Here is a 16,701-nt window from a genome sequence, read left to right on the forward strand (position 1 = left end):
TACATGGATAAGTACAGAATTCAACTACACACACTGACTTGTTTGGGAATGAAGAGTAATACAAATTATCTTGCCTCTTATGTTTGAGTGGGGCCACTTCTGCTGCAATACAAAAACAGACAATTTTAAATTGCTATTTCCTTTCCAAAAGTTTTTTTTTTCTTTAATATGAGACCAGCCTCTTCTTGACATATATAAATGCCCTTGTTGTAAGCCATATGTAACTTTTCATCTTGCCTGTCCAACTTACTGTTTATCAGCAGTCGATTTGAAAATGTTGTTATTCTCTGCTTTACATTTTCACACCCCAAATGACTTTCATGCATGTCAAGGTCAATAGCAAACTATTGTGCCATGTAATGAAGACCCTCATTACTCTCCATCCTAATTTTGCAATAATTCTTCATTCTAGTAAGACCACACTGATCACCATTTTCTATAACAATGCCAACTTCCCTGGCACTGTGACTCTATTCAGCTTGAACCACATTTCCTTTTTGAAATTGTCCCATGTCCTCTGTCAGTTAGGATCAAGATTTTTCCCTCTGAATTCTGTTACTTTGTCTTTCTTCTGACTGATCACTATTACCTTGCATTTTCCTTAACTCTGTACATTCCTCCTGTTTGGGACTCTTTGAAACCAGTAACTTGTCAAATAAATAAATGAACAAATAATCATGCAGATCAATAAATAAATGAAAGTGGCTTGAAGAAGAGTTGATGAAAGAACAACCAATTCAATGTACAAAAACTGCCATCTGGAGTGCATGTGTGGTTAATCTTGAGCTCATGTTTGCTCCTTTTGTCTCTTATTTCCAAATTGGTGTGTTATAAGCGAAAATCAGGGTTTTTTTTCCCCAGTTTGTTAATAAGTTTTGTTCTTTTTAAATTGAACCATCAGTGTTCTTGATGCACTTTGAACTGACTTTAAAATATTATATAGTTGTCACTATAGAAATTTGTATTTTTCAAAGAATAAATTCCATCAACTTATATTTTAATTAGCAACTTAATAGAATCACAGTCTGAGGTAGCCTGATGCTTTATAAAGGACTGCAGTATAATTTTATTATCACTATTAGCAGTCAGAGCACTTCCCATGTTTAGTGCAAAGCGTTTATTAAAATTAACCAATTAATTCTTAGACAGAGGTTAAATAACTTGCTCAAGGTTCTGAAGTTGTAATATTATATTCAGAATTAGACCCCAGGAGTTGTTGATCAGGATGTCAACAAATATTCTTGTAAGTATGTGAGATGCTCTTCTTTGGCAGCATAATAAGTCTGTGGACAGTGTCATTAAAATGACAAATCCAACAGAGTAATAAATTTAGGCTCTATTAGATGTGAGTCGGCAAGGTTCAATGAACCTGATGTTCTGTCAAAATTGTATCTAGCATATACAAAATCTTTTCTCTATAAATGAAGGAATGACAGAATGGTTCATTACAGTGCCTAATTAAAGGTCCATTAGTGGGAGGTAAAACATCAGTTCTTAGTTGTGCTGAGTAAAAACATTTTACAACTCTAATAGCAATATAAAATCCTGAAGTCTGAAATGCAAATTAATTTTAACAGCAGCAGCCCAGGAAGGAGAGACAGAGATAAATAATGGCAAAACTGAAATTAAATATTTTTTAAGCAAGTTGTTCAGGAACAAATATAGCTACGTTTCACACTATTCTGAAGCAAGGTTTTCTAGGTAAGTGAAAACAAATAAATAAGCATAGCAGTTTGCATTTAAACCAAGGTGTTAAGTGTGAGGTCAACAATATCTGAGGTTATTTGTAATTAAATGATAATAACCTTAGGGCAAAAGTGCCCATTAGAACCAACTCAATCTGTGTCTAAGAACAAGATAGTCAAATTAAATAACAATCTGCTCATCCTCTCATTGAGAGTTTTGAAGTCCTCTAGTAATGTGCTTGGGAACCATTATAATTTCAATTAGAACTCAACTTATTAGAAATGCACCTGTATGGCTTACTCCCACTGGTTCCAGTTAAGTATAGACATTAAAAACATCTCTAGTTTATAAAGTTAGCAGTACCTGACAAAAAATCCAAAGATATAATGTGTTGTAATTGGTATTAGAACCACCACCTGTCAAGTAAGTTAGAAAGAGTTAAGCATTGTTGATATGAGACTACTGTATTTGCTGACATAATGGGATTATTTTTGGCATTTATCTCTTTGTCTTCTTAGATAGCTTTGTTCTGTCAGTCAGTTGGTCAGTGAACATCTCCAATGTTTATGGCGAGCCTGTCTTTATGTTAGGTATTAAGACATAGTCATGTTAGAAACATTTCCTGTTCTCATAGAACTTTCAGTGTATTGTGTGGCTCAGAAAAGGAAACAGGTTATTACAAGAACAGTTTAGTGAAACATGGAGGTTACAAAAACCTACAGGAAGAATATGAATTTGAGCCTAAAGGAGGGATTTCTTAAAGGAAGAGATATCTGAGACCAGAAAAAGAAGCTAGCTAAATGAAAAGGAGAAATGATGAAGGGAAAAGAGCACAGAAGGAAACACTTTTGAAATTTATCTTTTCTCTCCTACTTGATTTTCCTGGGGGTAGAACAGGAAGTCAATTAACATATACTGAATATATCAAGGTATTGCAGGAATATATACCATGCTCTAATATTTTGCCTATGAATGTGCAGTGTTTCAACAAATACTCAAATAACTCTTTGAGATTAATGTTACTAATACAACTTTGAAAGTACCAAAAAAAAATGAGATTAAGTGGTATTCCTAATCTTTCACACTAGAGAACATGTGAGCCGCAATCTGTAGCCTTGTGGATCTGACTCCAAAATTATGCTTCTAAAGGCGAATTGTTCTGCCATTTGATATTCTTCCCATCCTATTGCTTCTTTGATAGGGTCACTATCAAAACATTCAAAGCTCAAGTGGCACATTGGCTCAAACTGGTCTTTTAATTATCCACTCCATTAAAAAGAGGTAGTAATAAAATGTTTAATCTTGGGCTGCTTATGTCTATGGCAGGGCCAGGTAGAAGAGACCAAAGATTTTTGAAAATTACTAAGAACACACAATAGAATATTTGCAGTTGCTCTTATTAGTATGAAGATAAATTTCAACTGAGCTTTGAACCTGAGGAATCCTGATATGGAAAGTGAAACTACCAGTGGATTCTACTGTCACATATAAGTAAATAGAACCAATAACAATAATAATAATAAAGTAATCTAGAGATGGTTTAAAGCATAAAAAAAAGCTAAACATTTCTTCAGTGTTTTATTCACAGTTAAGGTAGCAAGATATTTGAAGCCCTGTCTACATAGTGTCCCCAAATTCTTTTGTCTTGGTGAACAGGAAACCCTTTGGGTAATTATCACTCTCACTTAGATTGCTGCTACACATTCTTCTATGCCTGGTTTCTCCTATTGTTAAAAATCTCTGTATTCCCCCCCACCCAAATGCACCCCTGATACCTCAGTTGATTGACACATGAGAGCCTCCATGCCAGCTTAGCCTTTCTAATCTCCATTTTGTCTTAGCTCCTCTTTGAATCTCAGCTAGAATCTCAGCTCTTCCCTCCCCCCCCCCCCATTCACCTTCTTGATTGTCTGCTTGGTTAGAACATAAAATGGTGAAATTGTTTTGTATACCTCATCAATCTTGCAAGTGTACCCAGCATGTGGAATTTAGATATTTAAATGTATGTAAACAGAGTTTTGTTTTGCTTTTGTTTACTGAAAAGATCTCATCCAATTCAAAGAGCAGGGCAAATTGTGGGCCATCTTTCCTTTCCAGCTCATTTAGATCTATGGTCCATGCTTGTGATTTCAGTTTGAGTAGTCAAAAAACAGAATTAGGTTTAAATTTATGTGTATGAAGGAAATGGACAAATTATTTTTTTTTTCATTTGATAGTGGTAAAGAATGGTTAGCTAAGGGGAAGATAATGTGATTATTGTAGTTATTCTTTTACTTTAGATTTCTTAGAAGAAAGTGACGGGGTTTTAAAAATATGGTTGAAGACAATTTTGATCCAACAGTAAAACTAAAATTACTGAAAATGGATATTTCCTATAACAATATGCCTTCATTTAGATGAAATGTAAAAATAATAAGAGGAAAACATTTTGGGCAAATGTGATAATATAAAAATGAAATTTATTCAAAAATGAGATAGATCTTTTAAAACAGTAAGCCATATGTTAGTCAAACTACACATTTTTATTATTAAAACTAATTTATTCAATTGATATATTTTAAACACTTGAATCATACATTAATCTAGGTATTTAGGATATGTCAGTATAAGGGTTCTGTGAAGACCTTTTTTTTGCATTCTATTTGATAAATAGAAAATCAACTAAAATACCTTTTTACATTGAGAGAGATAAAACTACAACTGAGAGTAGTATAGTCAAAAGGATCCATGAAGGATCAAAGTGGACTTTGTTTCATAATGGCAGAAGTATACCAGTATGTTTTATGCAATTAAGTTTCAAATTCCAACAGCATTTTTGACAATAGTATATTTGTAAAGTTAACTATTACCTCTATCTCACATATCTTGCATTTGGAATTTTAGTAATTATGTTTAGCAATTTCACTAAACATCACTGGAAACCATCTTTAAAGATGCTTAATCACTCATGCAGGCATGACAGCAGCCATTTGTTTTTATGTAGCTTCACTTGATCTAGAGAAAACTCTGATATCACAATACCCTCAGAACAGCATGTTATCCCTTGCTAATGCCAAGATCATTTCATCTTCTACCTTTGTGTCATATTAACAGTAAAGACAGGTTTGATCTCTTTCTATCCAACTCAGAAAGAAGTATATACAAATTAATACAAAGACAATGAAAGGGCAGTCCTAAGACCACTTGATTAAAGGCTGAAAATAACCTGTTACACAAGTACCAGTATCCTTCTAAAGAACTGGCTTTGAAATAAATTGGCAAGTGCTCCTTTAGAAGCTCCCCATACACACTAAAAAATAATGCAAAGCTTTTCATTGTAGAAACATCCATTATGATTCTGTTGTACTTGGCATTAAGCAAACTGCATGAATTCATGAATAATTATCTACAAACAAAATTGGGTATTTGAAAACAATATAGTACATAAAACATGCCCAGACCAACACATAAAATCAAATAAAAATATTTACTGGAGGCTTACTTTCAACCAAATAAATTGTTTCTAGTTAAATTCCTCTACTATTACCATTCTTAAAAACAAACATAGCTGGGCATGGTGGCACATGCCTATAATATCAGCAGCTAGGGAGCCTGAGACAGGAGGATCACAAGTTCAAATCTAGCCTCAGCAGTTTAGTGAGGTCCTAAGCAACTTAGCAAGACCTTGTCTCAAAATTTAAAAAGAGGGGAGGTTGGGGATGTAGCTTAATAATTAAGCATCCTTGGGTTCAACACCTGGTACAAAAAGAAAAACATCAAATATAAATTGAAGAGTGATTTTTTTAAAGGTAGTGATTTAGCCATTACAAACCTGTAATCCCAGCTACTTGAGAGGTTGAGGCAGGAGGATCACAAATTCAGGGCTAGTCTTGGAAAGTTAGTGACACTGTGTCTCAAATAAATGAAAGGGCTGGGTTTATAGTTCAGAGTGCTTGCCCGGCATGGGGAGGCCCTAGGTTAAATCCCAAGTTCCACAAAAAGAAACAAAACAAAACAAAACAAAAAGACAAAGAAAAATTTAAAATATTAACTGACATGTTTTGAATAAGATGCCTTGAGTAAAAAATCTTTAAATGCTGTATATAGGTAATAATGAGTGTAATGCATTCCACTATTGTCATGTATTTAAAAAATAAATTAAAAAAAAAAAAAAGAAAAGTACACACTCCTGGATCTAAAAGCACCAATAAAGAATGATGGCCCCAGCAAAAAAAAATCTTTAAATGCTTTGAAGAGAAAAAATAATTTTCCTATTTTATCATTAATATCAATATCATATCCTTCATGTTTAACAATTAAAGATGTTAGCACCATTAATTAGTATTATTAGCCTATCAAGCAATATTCTGCTAGAAACATTTTCTCATTTTCTATCTAACCTGATTATTGGTAAGAATGGCAAGAGAGATTATGAGCCAGTATGCTCTCTTCAGCAGAATTTAAAATTCCTGTGTCTTAAAATTAGGGCTTCTGAATCCCGTAGTTTAAAAAAATAAAAAAATAAAGAGCCACACACACAGAAAGAAGAATTATTTATAATGTACCTTGTGGTTATGTAGCCCATCAAATAGAGAATATAGCAGGTAGAATAAATCTGTAAAATACTTTATTCAATTTAATTCTCATTAATGTAAAATTGTAAGCATTATAAATCTGATTTGATAAAAATATATATTTTAAAATTTATTAACTTTTCCAACACATGAAATAACAATAAAAAATAGCAAAATTAAGTAAAAAGGGAATGCCAGAGATATCCAGTAGATTTTTATTACAATATAAGTGCTCAATTTTATATTGAAAAATTACCCTTAGGAAAAAAAATCCATCTATCCTAGGTTGCCTCATAGGATCACATACAACTTAAGTCTGGGACACACTGAGAATAGAAAGTGACTTGTTTTAGAATAGCACTGGAAGATTAGTTCAAAATTCAAGTGTCTAAATTTTAATGAAAATCTGATTTTCAATTTAGTGACTAATTTGTATTCTGTTTTGAAAATTGAGAGAGTCTATACTAATGATATGAGGGCCATCAGTCCTTAAATTGAATTGATAGGAATGAATCAGCATAATGGCAGAAACACAAAAAAAGTTGTGTAACAAGTAATGAATGACATCTTATGTGTCTATCCATCCGTCTATCATTTCTGCTCCTATTGTCTGTTTGCAAGGTACTGGGGGAAAACTTGAGAGAAGACACATAGAAGTATATAAGCATTTTGATTTGAAAGAAGGAAGAAAGTGAGAATTAGAGGGAGAAGAAAAAGAAAAAGGATAGTAATGAAAGAGACAGGGAAAGAAGGAAGGACAGAAAGAAGGGAGAAAGAGAGGGAGAGCTAAAGACAGCGGTAAGAGAGAAAGAAGAAAAATGGGGCAGACAGGGACGGTGTAGTTGGGCTTTATGTGTCTTTCCACTTAGGCTAAAAGATGATGACAGTAACTTTTTCATGATGCACCCCTCTGAGATGATCTTTTCCATGATTACCTTCTATTCAGAGTACCCTGCCTGCCATTTTTTTTTTATGAAAATCTTCCCAGTTTCTAAAAATGTGTTACTACTTTTTGCTCTGAATTACCTTTTTTAAAAAAATAGTTAATTGTATTGGTTAATGAAAATGCCCTTGATCTTGATTTTTGTCAACCATGTTAGCCCTGAGGATTGAGTTTTCAGCACTCAAGGGTCATGGAAAATGCTCACACAGTAAACATTATTAACATAGACGATACCAATAAATGTATTACATTAAAATTTATTGAACCTTAACACAGACTCAATGTTCTGATGGAGAATTCAGGGCCTTACTGTGACAGTGCTTTGTCTGTGGTCACAGAGGTAGTGCCTACATCTGCCTACTTCCTGCTCTTTCCTTTAAGGCCATCATATGCTTACTCACTTACTGATTCATCTGATCATCCATATTTAGCTGTCATCTGCAACTCAACTTGCTCACAAGTCTCAAATTACTCTCTATCACTTTATAAACAGTTACTTGCTAAAGCTGTTTATAACTAGTCTGGTTTAAAAATAGACGCTCAACCCAGAACATTGTTTCTAAGTAAAATTCATGGATATTTACACAGGTTTCTCTGATATTGGAAAAAACATTGTCATGATAGTCTTACAGGTTGACATTTGACTATTTCTAAAATTACCGATACTATCTTTATTTATATACATTTTGCAACAGCAGTCTCTCAAAAATCTAAATTCTGGTCCTTATTAAATCTCACTTCATATGCTGCTCACTCAGATCAAGTTTTTGATGATTTAGGTTTCTTATAGTAACATTTTTCCTCCATCTGAACACTCAGAAATGGCACTATTTTCTCAGGATATATTTTATTATTTCTTTTTTTTTTTTTTGTCTTTTCTATAGAAACATTTCATTTATAAATACTATTTTAGTAATAAATTATAAAATGCTAGTTTTCTTAAATATGCTTTCCTGATGAAAATTTATCAGCTCTAATCAGAGTTTTCATAAATTTTTCCCCTTAGTGAATATTTAATTGGCATACCTGGATTTAGTGTTTGCCTACTTTATTAAATTTATATCTGAAGTTAGAAGATAGATTTTAAAAAATATGCAATAAGTTTAATTATTAAAATATCTTAGGCTGTGTAAAATATTCGAGGAATATAAACAAGGATAAATTTTAATATTTTATAATTCTGGGTTTTTTCCTTTAATTTACTGATTTAATCCTTCAAAGACAACATTCAGAATTCTAAGCAAATTTGTCTAAGTTAGTTTATGTCTTTTGCCTGCTAAGCCATGCTATATGGAAAATCATCTCTTACTTGATGCTAGGTATCTCTAGGGATGGAAAGACCACCATCATTGTTGTTAACATATTTAAGAATCTCAACACATTACGAAATACCTTCCAAATGTTTTCAGCCTAAATTAAATATAAGTAAATAGTCATGATTCAGGCATGTTTTGCTTAGTGATTCCTTGGCTGTTATTTTGTTTTTGAATGTATCTGGGGTGACCAAAAGTTGATCCTGCATGTTAATGAATAGACCACATCAGTGTTTAAATGTTTCCTTCATGTATGAAAAGTTCAAACAGTGAACAAATGATAAATATCCAAATATCCAACTTGGGTTGGAATAGGAGTGTAAGAATGTCACTTGAAATCTGAACCTCTGGCTCAGGTGTGAGGGTATTGACTGCCCCTGAGCTCTGAGATTACAGGGTTTGGTTATATTATACAGATTTTCTTGTGTCTCCTGCTTTTGGTGTGCTTTGACATTTTCACTGGTGATTAGACACTAAGACATCTGATAGGGCTACGTTTAAATACACATAAAGGAGAAAGAACAACAGAAATATTCAAAATGTTTTACAGAATTTTTTCTAAGTAAATGTATGAAATATTGAATAAGAAAAAATAATAGTTTATTTATGAGAATTAGGCCAATTTGGGTTTGAAATTCCAATCTCCTTTTTATTTGTGTGTGATCTTTTACAACTTGATTAAATCCTCTGAGCCTTGTTTTATTCACCTATAAAAGATTGATAACATCAATAATGGACATCTATTCCTGGCATGAAGAAAAGATTTAACATGTTTATCAGCAGCATAATCATTATTTCTACCCTTTTTACTCAAAACAGGTTGTAATTGGCCTTGATGATATAAAGGGGGCATTGTTCAGGATCTCTGAGTGAGGAAGCCATCATGGCAATCTTGGGATAATTTAGTTTAAGTACCTCAGTGCCTCAGTTCATACATGACCAAAGTCTATCCTAGAAACATTAATCAAGTAACTCAAGTGAGTCCACATTTTTAGCATGCAGAAGTGCTAGACTTCCATGTCTCTCATATTCTGGTTATTTTTGTTTTTCTCTTAATAAGTCTTCTGGCATAAGTGCTCATCAAAAATTTCAGAAATACTATGGTTGGCTATCCTAGAAATTCTTCTTCATTTTATAAAAACATGGAAGCTGCTATAAACCTCTCTGGAGGGAGAATACCAACAGAATTCATAGAACCTACTGCTCCTAGGACACACCTAAAGAGTAAGGGGAATGCCTACAAGTATGCATTGTGGCATTTACCTAGTATTCATGTTGAATGTGATCTTATCCTCCTTTTAATTTACTGTTTTTATGTGTGTGTTTGTGTGTGTAAAATCCTAAATGATCAAATGCTCAATTAATCATGAATCAAACCAATTTACAGAACTAATTTTTTAAAGGCCAGACCAAAATTCAGTGAATTAGAACAATTAGTATACATTCATACAGTTCTATAATTAGTTCCCCTTGAATAACTGGACTGTATTACTGGTCAAAGACTCTCCAGGTACCCCATTATTCTTAACTGAATAGCTCCAGCCCCTGTTTAGTTAGTATTATTTCAGTTTGGTTTTCTTTTCTTTTAATTTCACACTTCACTAACATAATTTGAAGAGCCCAGTTGCAAATATAAGTTAATAGCTAAATGCCTTGGCAATTTCTTTTCAATAGAAGGGAATATTTGGAAAAGTAGTTAAATACAGTGACTTTATAAATATCTGGCTCACAATGAATACTCATAACACTGTATATACCCTGACACATGTACCTATTTTTATGTAGTCTATTATGGTGAATGATTACATGAAGAAGTGTTTCCTTGCATTTCTCATTGTTTGAAAAGGAAAGATTGAGAAAGAATTAAAAGAAAGACGGAATGCAGTAATGACCTCCCTTGAAAATTACTTCATTTCTGTTACAGAGAATAGCCATTCACTTATTCTCCAGTTACTACCTAGCTAATTATCATATGAATACTCTGCAATTATACATTCATCATTGTCCTTTTCATTACGTGATTATTTGCTGCTAGTAGGTAGCTCTTATTGTAATTGCCCTACAGAGATTATAGCAACTTTTATATTGTGGATATAAAGTGTTATTATATAATTTCATGATAATCGCTACTGTCTTAGCACATATTAATTTCATTTCCTTATTGGTTCATCTTATTGTAGGCAGAACACTTTAATTGTTAGACCATTCAGATCAGTAAAATGCTCAAATATTATGAGACAGCACATCGCATAGAAAGGTAAACTTCACTTTGTTGATAATAATATGTGTAAGCTTTGGCCAAACATTCAGATCTATTTTGATTCCTATTTTCTTCTTGTCTTAACTTTACAATGGTCAGCTCCCTAGGAGCAAGTGTCAAGTCTTGTGTTTCTAGGCTCTCACTGAAGTTCCTAGTACACAATTATATGTATGCATATGCTCAGAGAGTAATAAGTAGTAAATCCCTCACTTCCATTTCATCTCATGACCAACTTGATCATGTTGTTTAAAAGATGATAGACTATGTTGCTCTCTCAGTTTTCATTTCCATAAATTTATGCTGTTCCTTCTTGAACACTTACTGACCAATCTATCTATAATCTTCTATTTTCAGAGTCTTCATTCCCTCTCTTCTATCTTCAATTCCTTCCCTATTTTATTCCTTCCAACAACAAAAAACAAATAAAATTATTTTTCACCTATATTTTTCTCTGATCTGTCTTCTAACAGTATAGCGTATTTTTAAAATGTTCTTGCAATGAAAATAATTACTAAACTATTAAATATTTCAAATTAAAAATTTGAAAAGCAATATTTTTTGTGTGAAAGAGGAGGGTGTGGTTTTGTGTGTGTGTGTGTGTGTGCACGCATGTGCACATAATGTCAGGAAATAAAAGGCAACCCCTTTGCCACAAACCTTGATACTGAGCAACCACCAACATATCTAACCCCGATCATTTTCCATTTTTTAAAGGAATTCATTGTTTTTATTTAGTTTCATGTACTGTTTCCTATTCAGCAGCATTTCACTTAGCAATACTAAAATATGAAAAAGAATCAGAATGCTTTAAAATTTTTGCAAAGATAAGTTCATAGGAACAATTGATGCTTCTAATAATAAATGAATCCTTAATAAAATAAATACATATTTTGCATATGAAACTGTGATTATATCTTTTAGAATGATTACATTTAAAATGGTTTTAAAGCATTTTGGGTGCTTAAAGTGGTAACCTTCATGGAATAATTATTTTCTAGTGTATTGGGACACGGAAAGTGTTCCTCAGGAAACCCTAAGTGCTACGTTATTTCAGACTTTACTTGGTTAGTAGCACAACCCTAAGAATTAACATGAATAATTTCAAACCAAAGAAGCCTTCTCATATGCTATTATTCATATTTAGCTAAATTAGTAAACAAATTTATGCTGGATTGGAAAGTGCTAATAAAGTATTCCTTTAATTAGATAAAATCTAAAGTGATTGCTAGAATTTAAATATGAATATGTAGTAATTATTTGAGATTTGCAGACAGGTGACGCTGATGAGAATACAGCAGATATTTATATAATTTTAAGGAGATGCTTGTAATTCAAAGTAAATTATGACTGAGGAGGGAGATATTAAGGTGGTATTCCAATAATTGATTAAGCATTGCAGTCATGATATTGAGACAGTTGGAACAGAAGCTAGATTTTGGTTGAACTGCACAATTTTAAAATACCACCATCAGATCCTTCTGATTCTTTCCTAGACTTACATGTAGCATGTGTCATGGTAATGCTTTTAAAAGCAGAGAATACTTTGCTTTCTAGTTTACAAGTATCTGATACTTGTTTGGTAGCCTAAATACCAATCACTAAATTTCCTTATTAAGTAAGATCTGCTTTCTCCTCTGTTCATTAGTCTTGGAGTTGAAAATAAGTGTAAAGGATTTGAGACAAAAATAAAATAAAATTGGAAAGGAGGAGGAATGGAAGGAGGAAAGGAGGAAAATGGGGAAGGGGCAAGGACAGTAATATGTAATTGAAGAATTAACTCTAGAAACCAAACAGGTGCAGAAAGCAATACAGCAAAATATATAGCTCAGCAGTTTCCAGGTGCTTCAAATCTTAAGCAAAGTAGCAGGAGATAGATTTTCACAGATAGGCTCTGGTGAGCATATTTACCAGGGCTGGAGTACAATAAGCAACTCTGCTCCTGAAATTCAACTCCGCATAGATTGTTAAGCATGGAACTGGGGGAAAAAAATGAAATGTCTTCCAATTTCAATATATCTAGAGAAAGGTTCAGCTCCCAAAATGATTTCTTCCTTTTTAGAAGGAGAATGTTGCTTGACATAACAACCTGAAATTTATAATTTATACTACACTTTATTGAAGTGTAATTCTAATATCACCTTATTCCACTATTTTATCATATACAAACACTTCTTTCTGCTCTTTGGATTTCATTTTTATGCCTTGAGGCATAAAATAATATGCATTTGATATGCTGAGGAAAAAATATAGCAATAATGGTGGGAGATTTCCTTTAAATATAAAAACTGAGCCATGAATTTTTAAAAATAATGACTATAAAGAGAAAAACTACTTAGACTAATTAGCCAAATAAACTAGAATTGCAAAAACATGCTATTGTAACTTATATTCATTTAAGTTGAAAAAATAATTTCTATTGAAGCATATGCAGAAGATCAGAAAATCACAAGGATACGATATAATAAATTATCATTAGGTAAACACATTGATGTAAATCAACATTAAAGTCAAGAAAAATCATTCCCAGCACCCTAAATCCTCCCTAATGTTCTTCTTACTTCTCCCAAAATAACTGGATGATTTCTCAAACCATTGATACATTTTGCCTTTTGTATTTCATGTAAGTAAAAGTTTTTCCTTTTGGTACTTCATGTAAGTAAAAAAAATGATATGTATTTTATGTTTCCAGCTTTGTTCCCTCAATAGTGTTTTGGGGAGATTTCCCCATATTGTTGTATAGAGAGATAATGTTCCATTGTGTTTATTTGTATATGTACATTTCATGGTATGAGTGAATCAAAGGCCATTCATTCTTCTTGTTATGTAAATCTGGGTTATTTTCAGTTTGGGTCAATTTCTAAAATGTGTGCTCTGCATATTCAGTACATGTTTCCTATACATTCAAGCATACTTCTCTTTTAGTCTTATGTGAAGTGTGGTAGTGCTAAGCTATAAGGTGTGGGTATATTCAAGTTCAGCAAATGCTTCCCACTCTTTTCCAGATTTGTTGAACCAGTATTCATTCCTACTAATAGTGGAGGAAAGTTTGTGCTATTGCTTGATTGTCCATTTGCTGGGTGTGGATAGTATTCCATTCTAGTGTTAATTTGTTTTTCCTTGATCACTTATGGATAGTGTACATTCTCACATCTTTTAAAGCTTCATAAAAGACATTTAATTTGTGCATCAAAATTAGTTGTATTTTGCATATTGTAGGTAAGTTTTTAACTTTGCTCTTTAGCATTCTAGCTTAAGTGTAAACTGTTCAGTTTTGTGGTGTGGTACTGGGCAGTCATTAGCCTTCAGAACGTTAACTCAATTTTTTTTTTCTACATTCTCAAGTTTTCTCAGAAATATAATCATAAAGTAAAAGATTTTCAAAAATTTCAGATTAAAAATTTATATTTTGGTACGGTTATCAGCGTTAGTCAAAAAATAAGCTATTTAGATTTAATCAAATTCATTTATAATAGAACTGTGGCAAACTAGAACATTCTCTCCAGATCACCATTTCTTTCTTTTCCAAATTCCTGAATTCTAGTTCCTTAATGAATATCATGGGAATCATGGAGGCCTATGAATTATAATCTAGAAATGGACAGCAGGGAAGTTATTGAAATTTTGTAGCATCTTCAGATAAAACCCTTATATTGTTCTAATTATCCACCACATCAAAGTTTGAAGATTACAAAATGAGATGATATTGGAAAGATGCATCAAGACATTTGTTCTATCAGACAGCTGAACCAAGAACAGTAGGTGAAATTTTAGAGATTACACAGTAAAAGAGGTCTTTGTCATTAAGAGGTGTCTAGAAACCTACCTAATGAAGATTATTCTTCAGAGATTTTTTTGCACTGAATGACAGTCTGTAGTAGATGATCACATAGACCTCTGTTAATATACTCTTCATTAAAACAATACAATTTATTTTGTATAGCCCATATCTGCCAAGCTAGAACAACTACAAACCCACCCAAAAAAATGCACAGAGACAAACACTGACTTAATTTTTGGACCTCCAAGTCTATAACATTTTGAAAGTGCTACTTTCCTTATATATGGTCTAAACCTTTATTAATAGGCTTAAATGTTGAATCTAAATGAGAGTGTTTGGCACAATACAACAGCAAGAATAAAAATGCTTGAAATAAATTTCCGTAAATATGAAGCTAGCCTGTCAATAAGTGTAATATCTGTCTGATTTAATAAAGAACTAGATAAACATAGAAACATGAGAATCATAAATGATGTTTTAATTTTCTACACCAACCATAATTGTCATACATCAGGTTAAAGTTTCCAAATTGAGATTTTTATCTTAGCTAATCTCATTTAATATTGCTTCACAGTTATACACCTAAAGGGAAATTGCTGCTTCTAAGCACAATGTCTAGGATCAAGTTAATCAGTTCTTTTGCTAAAATTATTTGTATTATAAATTTTGTTGTTTTAAATTTGGTGTTATATTTATTATAACTAGTATACAGACTTGTCTGCTTTTCAGAAGACTAATTTAAAGTTAGAATTGCTGTTAAATTATTAAATGTCTTTTGCTACATTATGCATATTTTCCAGATATAGAAATGTTTGGGGAAAGTAGTCCTTTGTCATTGAAAGAAAGTTGATCTGCAATGCCCAGTCAGAAACATCTTTTAAACAAGGGGCTTAGATTACAGGGCAGTTTCCCTCTAGCTGATGGGCAGATTAACTATATCACCTTTCAGGGGGCCAATAGCATAGATGTCTACTAACACTTCCCACCCATGTTGGATCAGCTAGTTTCCAGTTCTCTTTGAATTTTTGGAGAGGCTTGGTTTGCCCAAGCTTTTGGAAAATGCGTGAACTTTTGGTACCTATAAAGAGAGGCTTCTTACCCCAGCACTAGGGCAAGGAGCAAGGGTAAGAGTCGTCCATTCACCGTATACTACTCTGTTCTCTGGATTAAAAGAAGTCTGAGGGGGCAAACATAAATGACATGTAAGGAGACCTTAAGCATTTCAGCTCATTTCGTACTTTAGTTATAGTGTTCATTGAAAGAAAAATTAAGCAACTCTCTTTTAAGTTTTATTATTCAGAACTGAGTTTGTCACCTAATAATTTATCAAGATAACCCTCTCCTTTTAGTCAGATTGCATGATGCCTAACTTGGACAAAAGATGAATCAATAGCATTATTAGAGAAGACTAGTTGCATATTATTATGAGTTGCTTGTATAAATTATTCTACCTATTTATCGACCACTTTTTAAATATGAAATGAAATAGTAACATTTCTTCTATGACTAAAGAAAAATGTCTTTTAACATAATTTGGTTGTTTGGCTATACTTTTTCCTAGATGTGTGTCATCACTATTGCGTGCATTCTGAATCGTGTACTATGGGGGATGATGGAAGTGTTGAGTGTGTCTGTCCACCACGCTACGAGGGACCAAAATGTGAGGTTGACAAGTGTGTAAGGTGCCATGGGGGACACTGCATTATAAATAAAGACAATGAAGATATATTTTGCAAGTAAGTGGATATGCAAGTTAATCTGCAATAGAATATGAAAACCATGTGTATTACTTTTGTTCTCAAAATCTATATATGGCAACCATTGTATTTTATTTTTGTCTAAAGATGAAGTTATTTCAGTTAAATACAAATTTACTTGAAACCTGCTATAAGCATCTGAAGAACATGAAAATCTATCATTTAACAATATTCCTAATAGTAAGTAAAAAAATAGTGAAATGCAACATACGTTCACAAATTTATGTGTAAAATTGTTCAATTCATATAGTTCAGGCTTTTAATTCTTTCATCATTATTAACACAGTGAGTGAATTAGCATTTCTACTGATATAAATCAATCTTTGGGAGAGAAGCCAAATACCTGTATAATGAAAATAAGCATTACCTTTTTTTTTTTTTTTTTTTTTTTTCTCAATCTGCCTTTGAACA

General features: G+C 32.6%; 1 protein-coding gene across 1 annotated transcript in view; it reads left to right on the top strand.

The window, feature by feature from the left end:
• The window catches only part of Lrp1b (LDL receptor related protein 1B), a 1,856,415-nt gene that overhangs the window by 1,788,328 nt on the left and 51,386 nt on the right, over positions 1-16,701 (top strand). The window contains exon 85 of the mRNA XM_058585368.1: positions 16,095-16,269. Coding sequence (XP_058441351.1) covers positions 16,095-16,269 — 175 coding nt within the window. The remainder of the gene's footprint in view (positions 1-16,094; positions 16,270-16,701) is intronic.

This window comes from Marmota monax, unplaced genomic scaffold (assembly GCF_021218885.2).
Source record: "Marmota monax isolate L192 unplaced genomic scaffold, Marmota_monax_Labrador192_F-V1.1 WCK01_AAM20220418_F8-fsc00034, whole genome shotgun sequence".
In the NCBI taxonomy this organism is placed as follows: Eukaryota; Metazoa; Chordata; class Mammalia; order Rodentia; family Sciuridae; genus Marmota; species Marmota monax.